The sequence below is a fragment of the Condylura cristata genome, unplaced genomic scaffold (assembly GCF_000260355.1).
Source record: "Condylura cristata isolate star-nosed mole 26May11 unplaced genomic scaffold, ConCri1.0 scaffold00025, whole genome shotgun sequence".
In the NCBI taxonomy this organism is placed as follows: Eukaryota; Metazoa; Chordata; class Mammalia; order Eulipotyphla; family Talpidae; genus Condylura; species Condylura cristata.
The window spans coordinates 11461493-11478482 of NW_004567126.1; the positions used below are offsets into that span (position 1 = coordinate 11461493).

At 35.0% G+C, this 16990-nt stretch overlaps 1 protein-coding gene across 4 annotated transcripts in view; it reads left to right on the forward strand.

The window, feature by feature from the left end:
- Nucleotides 1-16990, forward strand: part of ARHGAP32 (Rho GTPase activating protein 32) — a 108723-nt gene that overhangs the window by 37060 nt on the left and 54673 nt on the right. For all 4 annotated transcript variants that reach the window (XM_012729758.1, XM_012729757.1, XM_012729756.1 and 1 more), the window contains 4 exons: nt 229-366; nt 2396-2488; nt 3183-3305; nt 4705-4782. In XM_012729758.1, the coding sequence (XP_012585212.1) occupies nt 229-366; nt 2396-2488; nt 3183-3305; nt 4705-4782 (432 nt within the window). The remainder of the gene's footprint in view (nt 1-228; nt 367-2395; nt 2489-3182; nt 3306-4704; nt 4783-16990) is intronic.

The window sequence follows — 16990 nt, forward strand, 5'->3', positions numbered from 1 at the left end:
AGCAGAACAGGCAGATCGACGAAGTACACTGCTGAGGGGAGCAGCGGGCGGGTCAGGAGAGGTCTGCCTCGCTATGTGGATCTCTTCCGGGGCAGGCAGGAATCGAACTCATGCGGAAGTGGTTTCAGCTTCTTAGTGCAGTGCTTTAACCCGTTGCGCCACCAGGGAGGGCCCATAAGCACTTCTTAATAGAGAAGATTCATGAGAATCTTTTCCCCTTACCCACAGGGCAAAAGTTGGATTGTTAAAAGAAGTTATGAAGATTTTCGGGTACTTGATAAACACCTTCATCTGTGTATTTATGACCGACGATTCTCTCAACTCTCAGAGCTTCCCCGTTCTGATGCCCTGAAGGACGGTCCAGAGGTAAGCAATTAGTACCTACAGAAGTAGACAGAGCATTTAAATTAGTGGAAATTTTGCCCATATACTAATTAAAAGCTTTCATTAAACACTCAGGATGATTCTTCAGATTATTTAACTGTTTCATAACTGGAAAATTAGTAATGCTGTGTAGGTTGTTCAAAAGTAAAGTAGGTTCAATACATAATTTTATAAATCTGCATATCATGATGTATAAGTGGGTAATATTTGAGGGGAGAGCATTCTTCAAAGAGAATGTAAGATGAAAAATGTAGATGTCACTTAATCAAAGAAATACATTTTGAAAAAATGCTGTTTGCTTATTTTATGACAGACTCTGTTTATACACTTATATTTCCACTCCTGCCAAAAATTTCTAGGGAAAATATGAGAAGAACCTTAAAATTTTTAAAGAGGTTGTATATAACATCAGAAAATAGAAAGAACCTCCAGGAAATGAAAATTTGTGAGATACGTTTGAAAGTAGATGGGATAAGGATTTTGGGGTTGAGAAAATATAGCAAGAGTAACATGCAAGAAGATTGCAGAAATAAAACAGAAATCTTCAGTACAGGAGCAGAATGTTCAGTATAGTTGAGGTAGTCCAAAGGGCATGATTACTATGCACAGAGAGAATGTGAGGCCATCACATCTTTGGAATGAGATCAGATTTTTATGAAAAGAAAATAATAGACCTTAGAAATGAACATCTGGTCATTTAAATTAATTTCTATAGTAGTAAACCTATCCAACTGGACTATATACAAAATGGACACAAATCAGGAAAGAATTGGTGAGTTGGAAGAGCAATTTAATTATTTTATAAAAATATAGCCCTCTAAGGGATTAAAAAATTAAAAGCTGTGAGAGAACAGTTGGGGATCATGGAAAATAGATCCAGAAGTTCCTGCTTGCCTTGCAGAGGGATTTAGAGGAGGAGAGAGTAGCTAGAAATAAGTAAAACTTAATATGCACCTCCACCCAAGAAGAAGAGAAAAATTCCTAAAGCTAACAGAAGTTAAATGTTTCAGATTAAAAGGACCCATTAAGTACTAAATATGAGTGAAAAGACATACATGTAAAAACACTGTTTAGAAATTTCAAAATGTCAAAATAGAGTAAACCCTGAAAGCTTCCACATAGTAAAAACAGACCAAGAATTGTAGTGACAGTAAACATCAACCACATTGGAGACTTGAAAACAAAATGCCAAATGTCTTCTAGAGTCTGTGGGAGCCCTTTCTAGTCTGTTGTTACAGATTCCAGGGTAGTTAAGCAGATAGAACTGCAAGAGCGGTGGTGCAGGATCTCAGGAATTTAAGACATGGTAGAAAACATGAAATTTCTCTATCTCCATTTCCCACCTCTGCTTATCTATTGCAGTTTTTTTTTTTTTTTTGCTAAGACTCTGAGAACATGCCTCATTAACAGATCCAAAGTTTTTATCCTCTTTTAAGACAGCAGCCAGACTGAACTGAAATTTTTTACCATAATTTCTGATTCCGATGTTAATTTGTCAGGCCAACTAATGTTTGATGATCTCATTCCTAGACCAATCAGCTGATCCATAGTGTAGGACAAACAGGTTTGCTTATGACTGTCCTTCTGAGGCCAAATGCCTGGAAGATTAGACTAGGTATCAGAGAAAGGTTTCTGAGTAGAGAAACTGGGAAGAAAAACCAAGTATGCCTGTGCTACTATTATCTTTTAATATTTTCAGAGAAAAAATTCAGAAAGCAAACAAATTAGAAGCTATAAAATAATTGGACCCCTGATGATATAGGATTAAAGTCTACAAAAAGAAAAACAAACCAGAGAATTTCTATGTAAGTGTCCCTAGCTTCAGTTCATAAAACTGTTAAGCCATTGTGAAAAATTTAACTACTAAAATACCTAAAAATCTGCAGCTCCCCCCAGCATAAAAACAAAACAAAACAAAACAAAAACACAACAAAGCAGTTTACATCAGTTCCTCTGACAAAGCAGAGTACCTTTATTCTGAGTTACCACTGAATCTTTTCTCTCTCTGTAGTCGGTCACTCAGATGCTTATGGCTTACCTGTCCCGCCTTTCAGTTATTGCTGGCAACAAGATCAATTGTGGACCTGCCCTCACTTGGATGGAGGTACTACTTAATTCCATTTAATTTGATTTTTAAGATTTATTTTAAAGTTATGTACTTAAACAATTTAATTTTGATAGTTATTGCATTTCAGTTATCAAAGAAATGAAGGATGGAAATGTGACACATAAAATAATTTTTAAAATCTCAGGTCTGTTTTTCTTTGTAGGAAACACTCAGTTATTTGTGAACAAGAAACAATTAACTTTTTAAAGGACCTGGTTTAAGAATTAAGTCTCGGGTAACATAGTAGCTGGTAAATATGCTAGATATTCTTAATTTGTAGAGTTATGTTATTCTCACCATCCAGGTGAAATAGTGAAGACAGGATGGAAAGCAGAAAGAATAAAGATTTTTAGAACAAGGAAATCTTCCGTTGAGATCTTGATTCTTGCATTACTGGCTGTGAGATCTTGGGCAGATTACTTAATCTCTCATAAATTACATACCTTTTTTTAGCCTTAGAATCTTTGTTTTTAAATGATAAGTATCTTTTAGAGTTATGAGATGAAATCATATATGTGATATGCACAGCATAATGATTGGCACATATTACTAAGTAATTGATAAAAGGTGGTTTAAAGAAAGTCTTTGGATTATATTCTCTCTAAAACACATTGAAGTACCTTTTATAGGTAGTCACAGAATTTTTGTATGGCCCGTGTCTTTAGCTGTCTCTCGGTACATTCTCTTTCAGATTGATAATAAGGGAAATCACCTTCTAGTCCATGAGGAGTCATCCATTAACACTCCTGCCGTTGGTGCTGCCCATGTTATTAAGAGGTACACTGCTCGGGCTCCTGATGAATTGACCTTAGAGGTAAACAGCTAAAGACTGCTATGTGTTAGGCTGGTCCTTGCTACCTTTTCAGCCTCATATTTCATTGTTTTTAATTACTTCTGTTGTTATAAGCACCAGGTTTTTCATATTCCTACTATTTTTCATTCTGAAATGCCATTTACTACTGTACTTGTTTTTGAAAATTATGCTGAAATAGCTCGTATTTCTTGTAGGAAGTCCTTCTTGATTTCCTCTGTTTTGCATGCTAATACATGGCTCCCCACATGTATTAAATGTCATTCTGAACCATTCTCATGGCTTATCATTGACATATCACTGTATGCAGTGATGATTATTCTCCTTTTTGTCTTTGTGAACTTTTCAAAGTCAGGTTTCAGTCTTTTGTCTTGTCTGTTTTAGTAACGCAATTATAGCCAATAATGCTTTCTTCTAATTGTTTGTTCAAAGATGAATTAAAGAATAGACAAAAAGCAAAATGAACATTTCTTACAATGCAAAAGAAGGGGAATTAAATTTCCTCCTTTAATACTGATTAATGAGAGACAAAAATGCTGACTATTCAAGAAAAGACAGTGTAAATTTTTTTATTATATAGAATTTGAACTTTTCTCAAGCTGAAATAGTTAGGTTCTATCACAAAGGATGTAGTTCTTGAAAGAAATCAAGACTTAATAAATAATGGCTTCATGAAGAGTATTCACTCATGATTTAGTAAGTTATGAATATACACAGAAAAATTCTTAAATATTTAATTACAATAAGTAGTATGAAGATGACTTTAAAGATCACCACTTATTTTGAATGAAGAATATAACTCCGTTATCTATTTTTGGTATTTATATCTATGATTTTGTTCATATTTGTATAAGTATTTTGTCATTTAGAATGTAAAAAGAAAGCAATGTAGTGGATATAGAACCATCTATCAAAAGATATATATTTATTATCAAATTTTATATTACTAAGTAAATGTAAAACTTCTAATTAAGTTGTAGGTATCTTTCCTATTTGATTAAAAGAGAGGACAGCACTCAGTACAGAGCTAAGGTGTGGTTAGTCCTCTCTAAATGAGGTGTAAATAGATCTTTTGTTCTAAATATTAGTATTTAAAATTTGTAACACTTTCACTAACAGTATTTTAACGGAAGTGGTGATCACAGCTATGTAGAGCATTTAAAGCCTTATGCTATAAATTTTTCTGAAGTTACTACATGTGTTCATTTCATTAGATCACAGTCTTTGTGTTGACCTTTTCTTGATAATGTACTATTATTTAGTTCGTTAAAGAAATATGTGTTTTCCAGAAGTAGTCAGTGAAAAAGATAGTACCTAGCCTCCTTATTACAATCAGATATAAATTTTGTACATAACTGTTGGTTAAAATTTGACTAAAAACATTTCATTTTTTGCCTCCTAGGTGGGAGACATTGTTTCTGTTATTGACATGCCCCCTAAAGTGTTGAGCACCTGGTGGAGAGGCAAGCATGGATTTCAGGTAGGCAACAAGAATGAAATGCAGGAAAGGTTGAAAAAACTGTTTTTATGTTTTAGTATCATACCTTTTAAAAACATTTTACAGCATATATTGGCTATAATATTTTTTTTAAATCAGAAGTTTTGTCTTTAGTAATGGAAAAATGGACATAGCATTAGGCTTGAATTACCTTTTCTGGTAACTGCTGTGGTGGTTTTATTATTACTTTCCTGCTCCCGATATGGATATAGTGAGTGAGCAAAGTCTTGGACTTGATGTCTACTTTTTGACTATCAGGCTTGACTCTGCTTTATTTTTAATACTGGTTTTAAGTCATGATTCACATTATTTAATTTACATCATCAGGTTTACTGAAAGGATATTTCATATATCATAGCATTTTTTGTAGAAAGAATTCAGATGATTATCGTAACTGAAATTGTTGCTGTACTATGGTATATGTTTCCCACTTAAAAGTAGATGGTTAGTGCATGGAAAGTAAACTTTCATGACATTTTTGAAGCCCTCAGTATTAATATAGTTAATAAAAATGAAAAAGTTTAAAAAATGAGTCATATCGTTTCTCTTTAAAATTAATTCAATATTATTCTTTAAAATGCATTATTAACTAATAATGTGCTAAAATGTAGAGCAACAGAATTTAAAGCAGTATTATTTCTTTTTCCATATATGACTAAATATTTGATACTGGATAATGGCATCTTTTAGATTGAGTAGCACCAATTTCCATATGCTAGATGGGTACAGGTTTTCCTTCATCTTTTTTTTTTTTTTTAAGATTTATTTATTTTTTGCATACAGAACTAGGGTACAGGCCAGAGGTGCAGGGGCAGTGAGAGGATTCACCAGAGACAGAGTGGGGAGTAGAACAGGCAGATGGATGAAGTACACTGCTGAGGGGAACTGCACCATGTGGGTCACCTCTGGGGCAGGCAGGGATCGAGCTCATGTTGAAGTCGCTTTAGCTTCTTAGTACTGTGCTTTAACCCACTGTACTACCAGGGAGGGACTTTCCTTCATCTTTTAAAACTACCAATAGAAGAATATCTGAAAATGTCTTAAAATTGTATCCTTAATATGTAACTTGTGGTATTGTGATCTGCTTGTGTTAAGGTGTTTCTAAAATGTTATATAAATAAAATGCTGGTGGTACTTAGTGAGAAATATTAAGTATTATATAAATACTTTGAGCTTTAACTACATATCAGTTAATCAATTATTAGGTTTTTATAAGTTGTATTTTACTTAAAAATAATCACCCAATTTAAACCAGTATAATGTGGTGGCTAAGAGCATAGGCTGTAGTGTCAGATTGCCTGGGTTTTTAATGTTGGGTTAGCCCTTGCCTCAGGGGCTCATTTATAAGATGGAGATTGTAGGACTGTCTTTACAAGGTTATCATGAAGATCAAATGTATGAGAATAATATATATACAATAGTTAGGCCAAGCCTCATGCATAATTTTCATTCAGTAAATGTTGATTTTATTAAATTTAAATAATCTTGTTTTTTATTTTGTAAATTTAATTTTAACTTTTCCATTTTCTATTAAAATTATCTATTGCAATTTATTATACCCATATTATCCTGCAAATGTTCTTGTCTCTATATTTTCATTTCTTCTTAACTGCTATGAATAATAGGTGCTTTCAATAAAATACAAAGCGAAATAGAAGACTGGGGTTGTCATTTTTCAGATTAAGAGGTCAGTTTTCCATGGTTGTGGAAATGATGATCAAAAAATAAGTTTGGCTTTAAAATGTTTTAGATCTTAATATTGCTGCCTTATAATCTTAGACAAGTCATTTGCTTTTCTTGGCAGGTAGTTTCTCTCTAGTCATTGTTAACATTTTAATTTTATGACTATAAGGGTGGGAGCAGATTTGCCCTTCTTTCATGTAACAAATATTTACTGTACCAGGTATAGATTTATCTACCAAACTTTTCTAGAGGCAGCAATTAGTTTATGGCCTAAACAAAATCTTTTAGAAGTTAGTGTAGATTAATTAGTTAAAAATTAATTGCCAAGCAAAATTACTTGAAAAACAGGCTTTGAAACTTTGAGGATTTATTTGTAACTGCTAGTGAAGAGTTTTTCATAAAAGTACTCTTTTTCATCCAGATTGGTCTAGGAGAGGCAATTCTGTCTGTTTAGATCATGTTGGAGTTACAGGAGGAATTGATTTGAGGTGCCTTTGGAGCACCCATGAAGCCAGGAGAGGACCTTTAAATGTCACTGTCAAAGACTTTATTGAAAAATGGAATCCTGTACTTTAAGGAAAGAGTCTACATAACTTATTTTTCCTTGCTGTTTGTAGATGCACCACACGGTGTATTGCAGGGGGGGTAGGTGATCGGGAAGGCATGGACGGAACATCTGTATACTCTGGTTGTTGCTGGGCACTTTTTACAGTGTTTTCTTTAAACTTCCCAAATCTTCAAGACAGTTGTCACCCCCCATCTTATGGAGAGGGACCATTTTTGAGACGGTAAAACAGCCAAGATGCCTGGTCAGTAAGTGCAGCGACCCAGATTCATGTCTGCCTGATCACGTTGCCTGAACAGCACTCAACATAGATGGTTTCTGTACTTACTCTCCTATTATTAATTTTGTCCAGAGGAGTTTTCTACTTTCCTTCCCAGACAGTAAGTGTATGGTAAAGATAACCACCTGTGGCCTGCAGAGCATACAGGTTTACTGTTACCAGACTTTACATTGTTACGTTGTGATAATTTGTGTATTGTATCTAGGAAAAAACTCCTTGTTAGGCTAGTTAGGCTATTGGTGATGTTTTCAATTACTGTTAGATATTTTTAAATTATGAGCATATGCCCATCCTTTAAATATTCTGTTGAGAAAGGAAATAATCATAATTTATTCTATGTATATGATATTATGGATGGGTCCCTTTAAGATCCTGATCGTTAAGTTTCAATAGCTGGAATGATTGAGTTGTTTTCATACTTTTTTTTAAAAACTCAGTGAAATTGTTAAACAGAATCTTGCATAGAAGCTAAATATGAAGAGGTAGCATTGCTGTGAGTTTAAGGCAAGTGCTTGGACGCAGGCCCTGTGAACAGCCAGGTGGCACCCGCAGGCCTCCTGCAATATCCCAGAGGGACCTCAGTACAGTGGTCTAAGTACCACTGCTGGGAGATCTCGGATTCAAGTTAGTAGTAGACTTTCACTTATGTGATGGATATTTTGCATCACAGGCCATTCTTATCATTGTGATTTTTAGAAATATTAGGGAAACTTACTCTCTATAAGAATACCTTTTATGTGACTCCTTTTAGAGGGGTTATTAAATTTTTTAGCTTTTCTAATATAAATTTTGCAGAATTCCTGTTGTTGCATGTATTCTGGTATAGATGGATAATATACATTTAGACTGTGAGTAACAGTACTTTCATTGCCTTTTTTTCTATTATTGAATATGGCTGTTCCTAAGTTTAATCTATTCCTTTGTTTATTTGATGCCCATTCCATGTTAGGTCTACCATAACAATACTACTGGGTTATCTAGTCAAAAGAAATTTATTTCTCACAGTTCTAGAAGTACAAGATAGAGGTGCTGCCATAATTGCTTTTTCTGAGGCCACTCAGCTCATTTTGCAGATGGCTATCTTTTTACAGTGTCATCAAGTGGTCTTTTCTCTGGTCTTTGTCTCTCTGTCCTAGTCTTCTCTCAGCAGCCAGGTTATCTTAGGTATATATAACCTCAGATAGGTATATATAATCTCAGATAACTGTAATTGCCTCCTCAAGATCCAGCTTGATAGAGTTACCTTCTGAGATACAGAGGATCAGCAGCTTAGCATTTGAGTATCTGGAAGATACAGTTCAGTCCATAAGAGTATAAACCAGTCCTGGATGGTGAGGTAGGTAAGTCCACATTTAGGGGTGGTTTAGGCTCTTTAGGGGCTCTCTTACACAGACTTGACTGGGAGCCTCTCCAGAGCCAGGATGGCCTCCATGCCAAGGGCAGGTAAAGCTTTGGACCCTTGGCCACAACTGCTTAATAGCATGAGGGCCTGAGAAGAAAAGAGTTTTGGGAATGAATGCTCTATGGGTACCCTGTCCTCTCTGCTGTCCTCAGGAGAAAGTGTGGGACAGCTTCTGAGAAGGAACACCCCTCATACTCACAGGCGCTGAGAGGACTCTTTTGTCATTTGTGGCAGCGAGCCCTCTAAGCATTGTGCACCTTCCCTGAGGCAGGGCACAGAACATAGGCAGGTCTTAGTGTTGGGTGAGGGGAGGGCATGGTTCAGAGTCAAGCAGGACTCCCTGAGAGGTAGAGGGAGAGCTCTGGCACAGGGAATTTGGGGCATAAAGTCTTGTGTGTGATTGTCTTCTGAGAAGAGGATGTCCCCTGATGACCTGGGCCAGAGGATAGTCTTGGAATGTCATGGTCATTGTCTAGCCAGCTTGGCTGGCCCTGGTCACAAAGATGGACTTTGTAAACTGGGCTCTGTCAGTGGTTCCTGAAGGATGAAACAGAGGCAGGAGGTGTGTCTGCCTGATAATGTAGGAGAGGAAGGAGACTTGAGGTGACATGGACAGAGGTCTCCCTTGGTTTAAGACCATTTAGATCTGAGCATTCTCTGGAGAGAGAGTAAAGGGAGCAAGGTGTGGCTGTTATTTCTCAGCATGGAAATTACCACACTACTGGGGTACCACAGTATCCTGGTTGGAACACGCTGGGGAGCTTTCTGGAAAGGTGATGTTGGGTACACCATGTCCCGGGTCTCCTCTCTTGCAGGTCTGCTTACCTTGTGTGTTAGTGTTGTATTATGTGAGCTCTCCTTTTTTCTTTCATCATAGTCACATGTATGCTTGTTGTCTTCTTCCCAGCCAGCTATCTCAGTACAGAACAAAGGTTCAGATCTCAGTGTGGCAGCCTTTTCTTTATATTGCTGTGAACTGATGCTGGGTAGTTGCTTGGTGTAGTGACTTTTATTATTATTAAAAAATAATCAGTAGACCTTATTTTTTAGTTCACATTTATAGAATGAGTTGATAGTACATAGTTTCATATAATCACCCCCACACACATGCACTGTGTTGTCCTATTAACAGCAACAGCTTGTTTTAAAATACATTGAAAAGAATAAGCAAAGTGCTGATTTTTATTAACCACCTGCTGAATTTATAGTCTTTGCTAACTGATTTATTTTACTTAGAACTAGCCATTTACATTTCCTTCATGTCTTTTCACTCCTTTTCTTATCACTGACTAATATTCTCTGTTATAGATGTGCCAGAGTTATTCATCCACTCACTTATTAAAAAACATCTTTGTTGCTTTTGGTTTTTGGAAGCTATGAGTAAAGTGCAGTAAACATCCATGTGCAGGTTTTGTGCGTATATATGTTTTACATTCTTTGGTAAATAACAAGGAATATGGTTGTTGAATCATAAGGGTATGTTTAGTTTTGTAAGGAATCACCAACTGTCTCTCAAAATGACTGTACTGTTTTTGCATTCCCACCAGCAGTGAGTATTCCTATTGCTCTGCAGCCCCACCAGCATTTGATATTCTCAGTGTTTGGGTTTCAGCTATCCTGATAGGTATGTGATGACATTGGGTTCTTGTCATAATTTGCAAAAAAGCTAGTCCATGGAATAGCATTTACTAACCCACTGGGGTGCCCTACTACTACCTTTATTCTTCTATTACCAATAATTCTTCCTACTTTTCCTGTTGCACTGATCCTCAAACATTAGTGTATTCAAGAATTACCAGGGGAGTACATGAAAATGTAAAACTCAGAGTTCTATGTTGATAGTTATAGAATAGGGTGAAGACTGTACTCTGATCTGTGATTTGGGCCCCTCAGACCACTCCTAGAAACAGTGTAGATAAGAGTCTGCTAATCAGCTGGTGGTTGATAAAAATCAGCATTTTGCCAGGTTCTCTGTATTGTTTTAGCCTGCACCATAAAATGGATATGGTAACAGAAGGATTAGTTCATCCATGTGTTAAAATTATACCATGACTCTGTTTCTTTTCTTAAACTTCTAGGAGTGGGAAGTGTGAAATTATATTAACTATAGTAATTTAAAATTCTGAGATTTTTTTTATTAGCCGCCTAAAGAATATATTGAATCTTTTATCTTTTATTTTCTGAGTTGTTTTGTCATATAATGTATTCTTCAGTGAAAAATGGAAACTTTTTGCTTGTTTTCACTATCTTTTTTAATTAAAGTTAAATGACACCAACTTTTGTGACTCTATACAGTTGTTGGAAATGTAAGGTGAGGTGTCTGGAAAGCCTTTTTCCTTACATAAAAGGCACAAAATGTAATTAGACAAATATTAAATATTTGTCCTTTGAGGATTATTTTAGTGGCATTTTTTTTCAGTGTTTTATTTGGGAGCTTATGGCATTAGAATGACCTGAGAAATATGTTATAACTAAATATTACTGATCAGAATTTCAGAGGATGTTATCTTGGATCTGAATTTTATACCTGAATTATTAAGCATAAAATGTGAGAATCACTAACTCAGCCTTATTTGTTTCTCGTGTATACAGGTAGAAGGAGGAAATTAAACCTGCTTTAGCAAGTGTTCTATACTCCCTCGCCCAGCAATCTTCCTTAAAATATACTCAGAATACAGTTACTCTAATGGATAAAATACCCTTTAGAGATGGAATTTTACTTTGTAGCACATGTTCTCTTAGTTTCCCACAAGATGATCACAGGTCAGATATTTTGTTTTTCATTGTTACCCCAGTAACAATACATATTTCCTTATTTTAGGAATTTAATGTGGTTACACATAGTTTATTTACAGAAAAGTATATTTTATCCAAAAGGGAAAATATTTAAGGCCTAACTCTTATAGTAGTTTAATAACGAAGTTTTTTTCTGCTCAGTTATATTTAAAGGCCATCATATTTATGTAGGAATTGTAAAGCTGTGCCTTTTCATTACTTAAAATTAAATAGAAGAATATTTCCTTCCCAGTTAAGTTATATTCTGTAAATATTCACCTGAAATGTCATACAATTTCAAGAGGAAGTATATGATCTACAAATAAAGTAAATATAAATAAAAGTAATTTTCTGCAAATAAAAGTGTCTACAAATAAAAATAATTATAGCACACCTCGAATACTTTTCACATGTGCTGTCATTAGTGCTTTCTTTTAACCATAACTTCTCACAATTCTATGAAGAAGTTACTGTTATTACCTGTCTTACAGGTGAAGAAGCTAAAGTGTAGAGGGGTTGAAACCCATTGTTACTCTACTGTTTCATGTCAGAGCTTTAGATGGAAGCATAACCTTTCTGAGTAAATAATAGAACATGGTAGTAATTTAATGAACCAACAGTAGTTTCTAATTGTATAGTGATAATGAATCTTAAATTTCTTTTTTGTTGTTAAGTGGGGCCAATATTAATTTTTTTAAGTTAAGCATCACTTTCATGCAAATAAATACAAGCAATTAGTGAATCATAAATTTCTCTAGAAAAGGTGGTAATGGGTCATCTGTTAATTGAAAATTACAGAAATTTAGAGATAAAAAAACTTAGAGAAATTACTCTCGTTCACAGTGACCACAAGTAATGAGGCAGCCAGAACCAGAAGACCAGTGTGACAAGTTCCAATTTTGTATTTTTCACTCCCTTGATCACAAAAATTCATAAATTTTGGTGTATTTCTTGTTGCTTTTATTTTTCTACATGCCATTAAGCAACTGCCATTGATGTTTAGGGAGAATATGTTCCTTGATAGCCTTTATAATTTATCATTTTAATTTACATATTACGTAAATTTATAGCATTACAGAATGTCCTACCAAATGATGGTTAAACATTCCTTTTCTTGGAAGTTATTGGCAAAATGGGTTAATCAGTGTCTTAACTTCATCATACTCTATGCCCTCTCCTTACAGTAAATTTTCAAAAATCCTTGTGACTCCAACATGAAATTTATAAATTATATAACTGCTTACATATAAATACAGTCTTGAAAATAATCAGTATAATTTTCACATACAGTAATAAGGGAGAAATAAACGTAATTTTTATATTTAAAATACAAACTTTATGAAGTAAATTCTTGGGACAAGTGTATGAGAATCTTGTTACTCTAAATGAAATTCCACAGAGTAGCAGCATTAGCATCAGTCAGAAAATATAATAAAACCCATTTATAATGGCATTGAAAATATGAAATATTTAGGGCTATATCTAAATAAAGATATGAAAGATCTGTGTGCTAAAAACTACTGAGCATTCCTGAGAGAAACTGAAGAATTTCTAAATAAATGGAAAGATGATATTTCTCTGTTTGCGTTGGAAGTCTTGTGGTTAAGATGTCATTTCTTCCCAACTTGACCTCAGTGCAATCTCAGCAAACTTTTCTTGTCAAGTTGATAAGCAGATTAAATAATTCAAGTGGAAATGCGAAGGACATACAATAGTAAAAAGAAATCTGAAAAATTATAGTTAGAACTAATACTAATTAACTTGAAGATTTACTACAAAGGTTCAATATCAGTTCTATAATGTAAGCCTGATCCATTTCACAAACAGTACTGGAACAGTTAACAATTTGTATGCTTTTCTAAAAAACTTAAGCTGTCAAAATTAACTCAAAATGAATGATATGCACAAATGTGAAACTTAACTATAAATCTTATAGAGGAAAGCTTGGAGAATATTTTTGTGTGTTTGGATTGGGTTGAGCAAAGATTTTATAAATACACACCAAAACAACAATTCAAAATAAATGGGATTTTATTAAAATTTAGGACTTCTGAAAAACATTGCTAATGAGGTACTAAAAAATAGCCACATTCTAGAAAAAATATATGCAATGACTATCAGATAGGGAACTTGTAGCTATAACATACAAAGAACTTCTGAAACTAAGTAGGAAAAATTAGGTAAAGAATGGAATACTTACATCACAAAAAGATGTATGGTAATTGAACATGTAAAGTCATGGTCAGCATCGAGAAATGCAAATTAAAATGACAGTGAGGTACGTTGCATTTATAATTAGAATGGTGAGGATGTGGAAGAACTGGAACTTTCATACAGTGCTGGTGGAAAGTATAAGATGCTGCAATCAGTTTGGGAAACAGTTTGTCAGCTTCTTTTTCAGGGAGAATTATTCTTTACAGAGCTGTATATTTGGTGTATCTGTGGGAGGAGGTGAGTTCAGAACTTCCCACGCCACCATCTTGAACCGCCTCCAGTTTCTTAAGTTATACATATACACCTACTAGATAACCTAGCCATTCTATTCCTAGGTGTTTATGCAAGAGAAAAGAGACCTTATGTTCATATAAAAGCTTATGCATAGATGTTCATAGCACCATATAGCCCCAAACTGGAATCAACAAAAGATTAATGAATAAACAAAGGTTGTTATCTCTACAACAGAATACAGCAGGTTCTTGAATAACATTTTAATGTTGATGAGATAAAAGGAATCTTGGCCCACAGTGAACAAAATGTTTCACTCATTTCACATAAAATTGTAGTTTTCAGTAGCCTATCTTCATCATTAAGTTAGCTGCCAGGAATAAAAAGGAACAAGTTAATGATATTTACAGTAACATGAATGATCTTCAAGATACTTGTGCTGGGGGGGAAAAAACAACAACAAAAGAGCATATTTTGTATGATTCCATTTATACAAAATTGTAGGGAACTCAAAGTAATGTGTAAAGATAGGAAATATCATGAGTATATCAATAGTTATCTGGGGATCAGGAATAGAGAGGGCAGGTAGTGATCACAGAGATTCAAGGAAACTTTAGGGATTGCTATCCATAATATAGATTATAGCTGTAGTTTTTAAGGATGTCAGCATTTCTCAAAATATTCATTTAAAATAAGCACTTCCTCCGTTATACCATAATAATAGGGACTTGCTTCCAGTTTTTGTTTTTTACAATGCATTAGCAGCTAACTTTGTCTCATCCTCTTCTTAAAAACAGTAAAAACTTCTTAATTACAACTCTGTGGAGATAAAGTTTCACCCTAGCTCCAAAATCTTAGTAGACAGATTACTTGGCTCATTGACTTGTGGCTTGAATACCAGTTATGGAATAGTGTGGGCAGGGGCACAGAGATCTGACTGGAAAAAGACCCCAAAAGAGAATAGATTCTCGAGAAAGTTTAGGGAGTAGAGCACAAATAATTGGCATTGCTACTGGAAGACTGTGAATTCATATTGGTTCAAATCTCCTCAGTAAGTGATTTTTCTCTAGCACTCTAGAAGTCTGCAAATAGAGAAGTAGATTGACTTAGTTTTGAAGAGCTGCTGTGTTGTTTCAGCAGAAGGCTAATATTTCAAGGAAATTAAGGGTACTGGTTATTTTTTTAAATTCAGTTGAAAAGTTACAGAGTATATACCAGGTAGCAAAATGAGAGACTGGAATGGGGAAAGATCCTGTGAGGGAAAATATAGGAAGGGGATGTGATACTTCCAAATTTGAACTTCATGGCATATGAATTCTAGAGACATGTGAGATAGGAAGTTCCACTCTGAAATGAAAAACTGGAAAAATTCTGAGGTCAAATATTTCTAACTAATGAAATACATGTGTTATGCATCCGTGAATAGGAGCAGTACTTTACTGAGCTTAATTAAAAATATAGCCCCCCCAAAAAATATAGCCCCATATTAAATAAGCCATATAATAATAATTTCTTTTAAAAGTCTGTGATGAACATATTCCCTGTTGAATTTTTTTCAGCTTTTTTTTTTTTAAAGATTTATTTGTACATATAGAACTGGGGTACAGGCCAGAGGCTCAGGGGCGGTGAGAGGCTTCACCAGAGGCAGAGTGGGGAGCAGAACAGGCAGATCTATGAAGTACACTGCTGAGGGGAGCAGCGGGCGGGTCAGGAGAGGTCTGCCACGCCATGTGGTCACCTCTGGGGCAGGCGGGAATCGAACTCATGGGGAAGTGGCTTTAGCTTCTTAGTGCTGTGCTTTAACCTGCTGCGCCACCAGGGAGGGCTCTTTTTCAGCTTTTGATGGGTTTCCTTAGAGAGACCTTAGTTGGATTGATTCCTTTCTCTTTGTGAACAAAGCTCCAGACTTAATTGCCTTGATTTCTAATGTAGTATTCACTCTTAAGTTTACCAAAATATTTTTCAGTACGTTCACTTTTGTAGACAAACCAGCTTTTCTTTATATAGCTTGAGCCATATCCTCAAGGTAGAAGATCTGAAGAAGTAGATTGCAATCTGTTTCCTTTAAATCTTGTCTCCATATTTTCTGAGGGTCATAGAATAAGCATATAACTTGACAAACTGCTGAAAACCCTATTCTCAGGAACTACTCAGGGTAGGTGGTTCAGGCACAGAACCAAATATACAGATAAACATTAGTGCAGAGCCTGGAGTCAGCTATGAAATTTTTAGGAACTTTGTAGGACTGCTGTTGAACATAGCCATAATTAAAAACAAAAGTATGTCAATTTATAATTGAGTGATGCATTGAAAGCGAAGCTAATAAATACTTAGAACTTTAAGGTAATTATTTTACTGTTATCTGCACTTTGAAGGTTATTTTCATCTAGTGTGCTCTGCGTTGTAAACACTACATAACAAGCTGTTCCCCATTTCTTTCGACTCTGCATTCAGTGGTGTCACTGTGTAGCTTAAAGCCAGCCTTGTAGGAGTATTTACACCATGGCCACTTGGTAAACACTATAAATCAAAGCCTTTCCCCTTGAAGTGCCAGCTTAAACATTTACCAGCACACCACAGGACATAATAACATCTCTGACTTACTACTTTATCTCAAAAACTTGGAGGGAGGCTACCATATTGAAGATTTTCTTTCCCATAAGCCCAGCCCTAATCTGTTCCAGCTTCATCTTTACATTGTCCCCTCCACCTTCTTTTACTGCATTTTTATTACCTAAACCTTTATGACTTTGGGCCCTACATGCTGAAATTTTTTCCCCCACTCTTCCTCTTCTGGAGTTGATTCTTATTATGATCCCTGGTAATATGTACTCAGTTCCCTTCCCTGCCATATAAATTAGGGTTTTAGAATTTGCCACTTCTGTAGAAAGAATAATATATGAAATTGGATGACATAACTCATAGCTTATATAGCTAGAGTTTCAGTCACTTTTAGCATTAGATATTTTGAGTGTATCAAAATTAATTAGTAAAATAATAACTTCAATATGTATCAGAAAGGCATAAAGGTTCATTGACT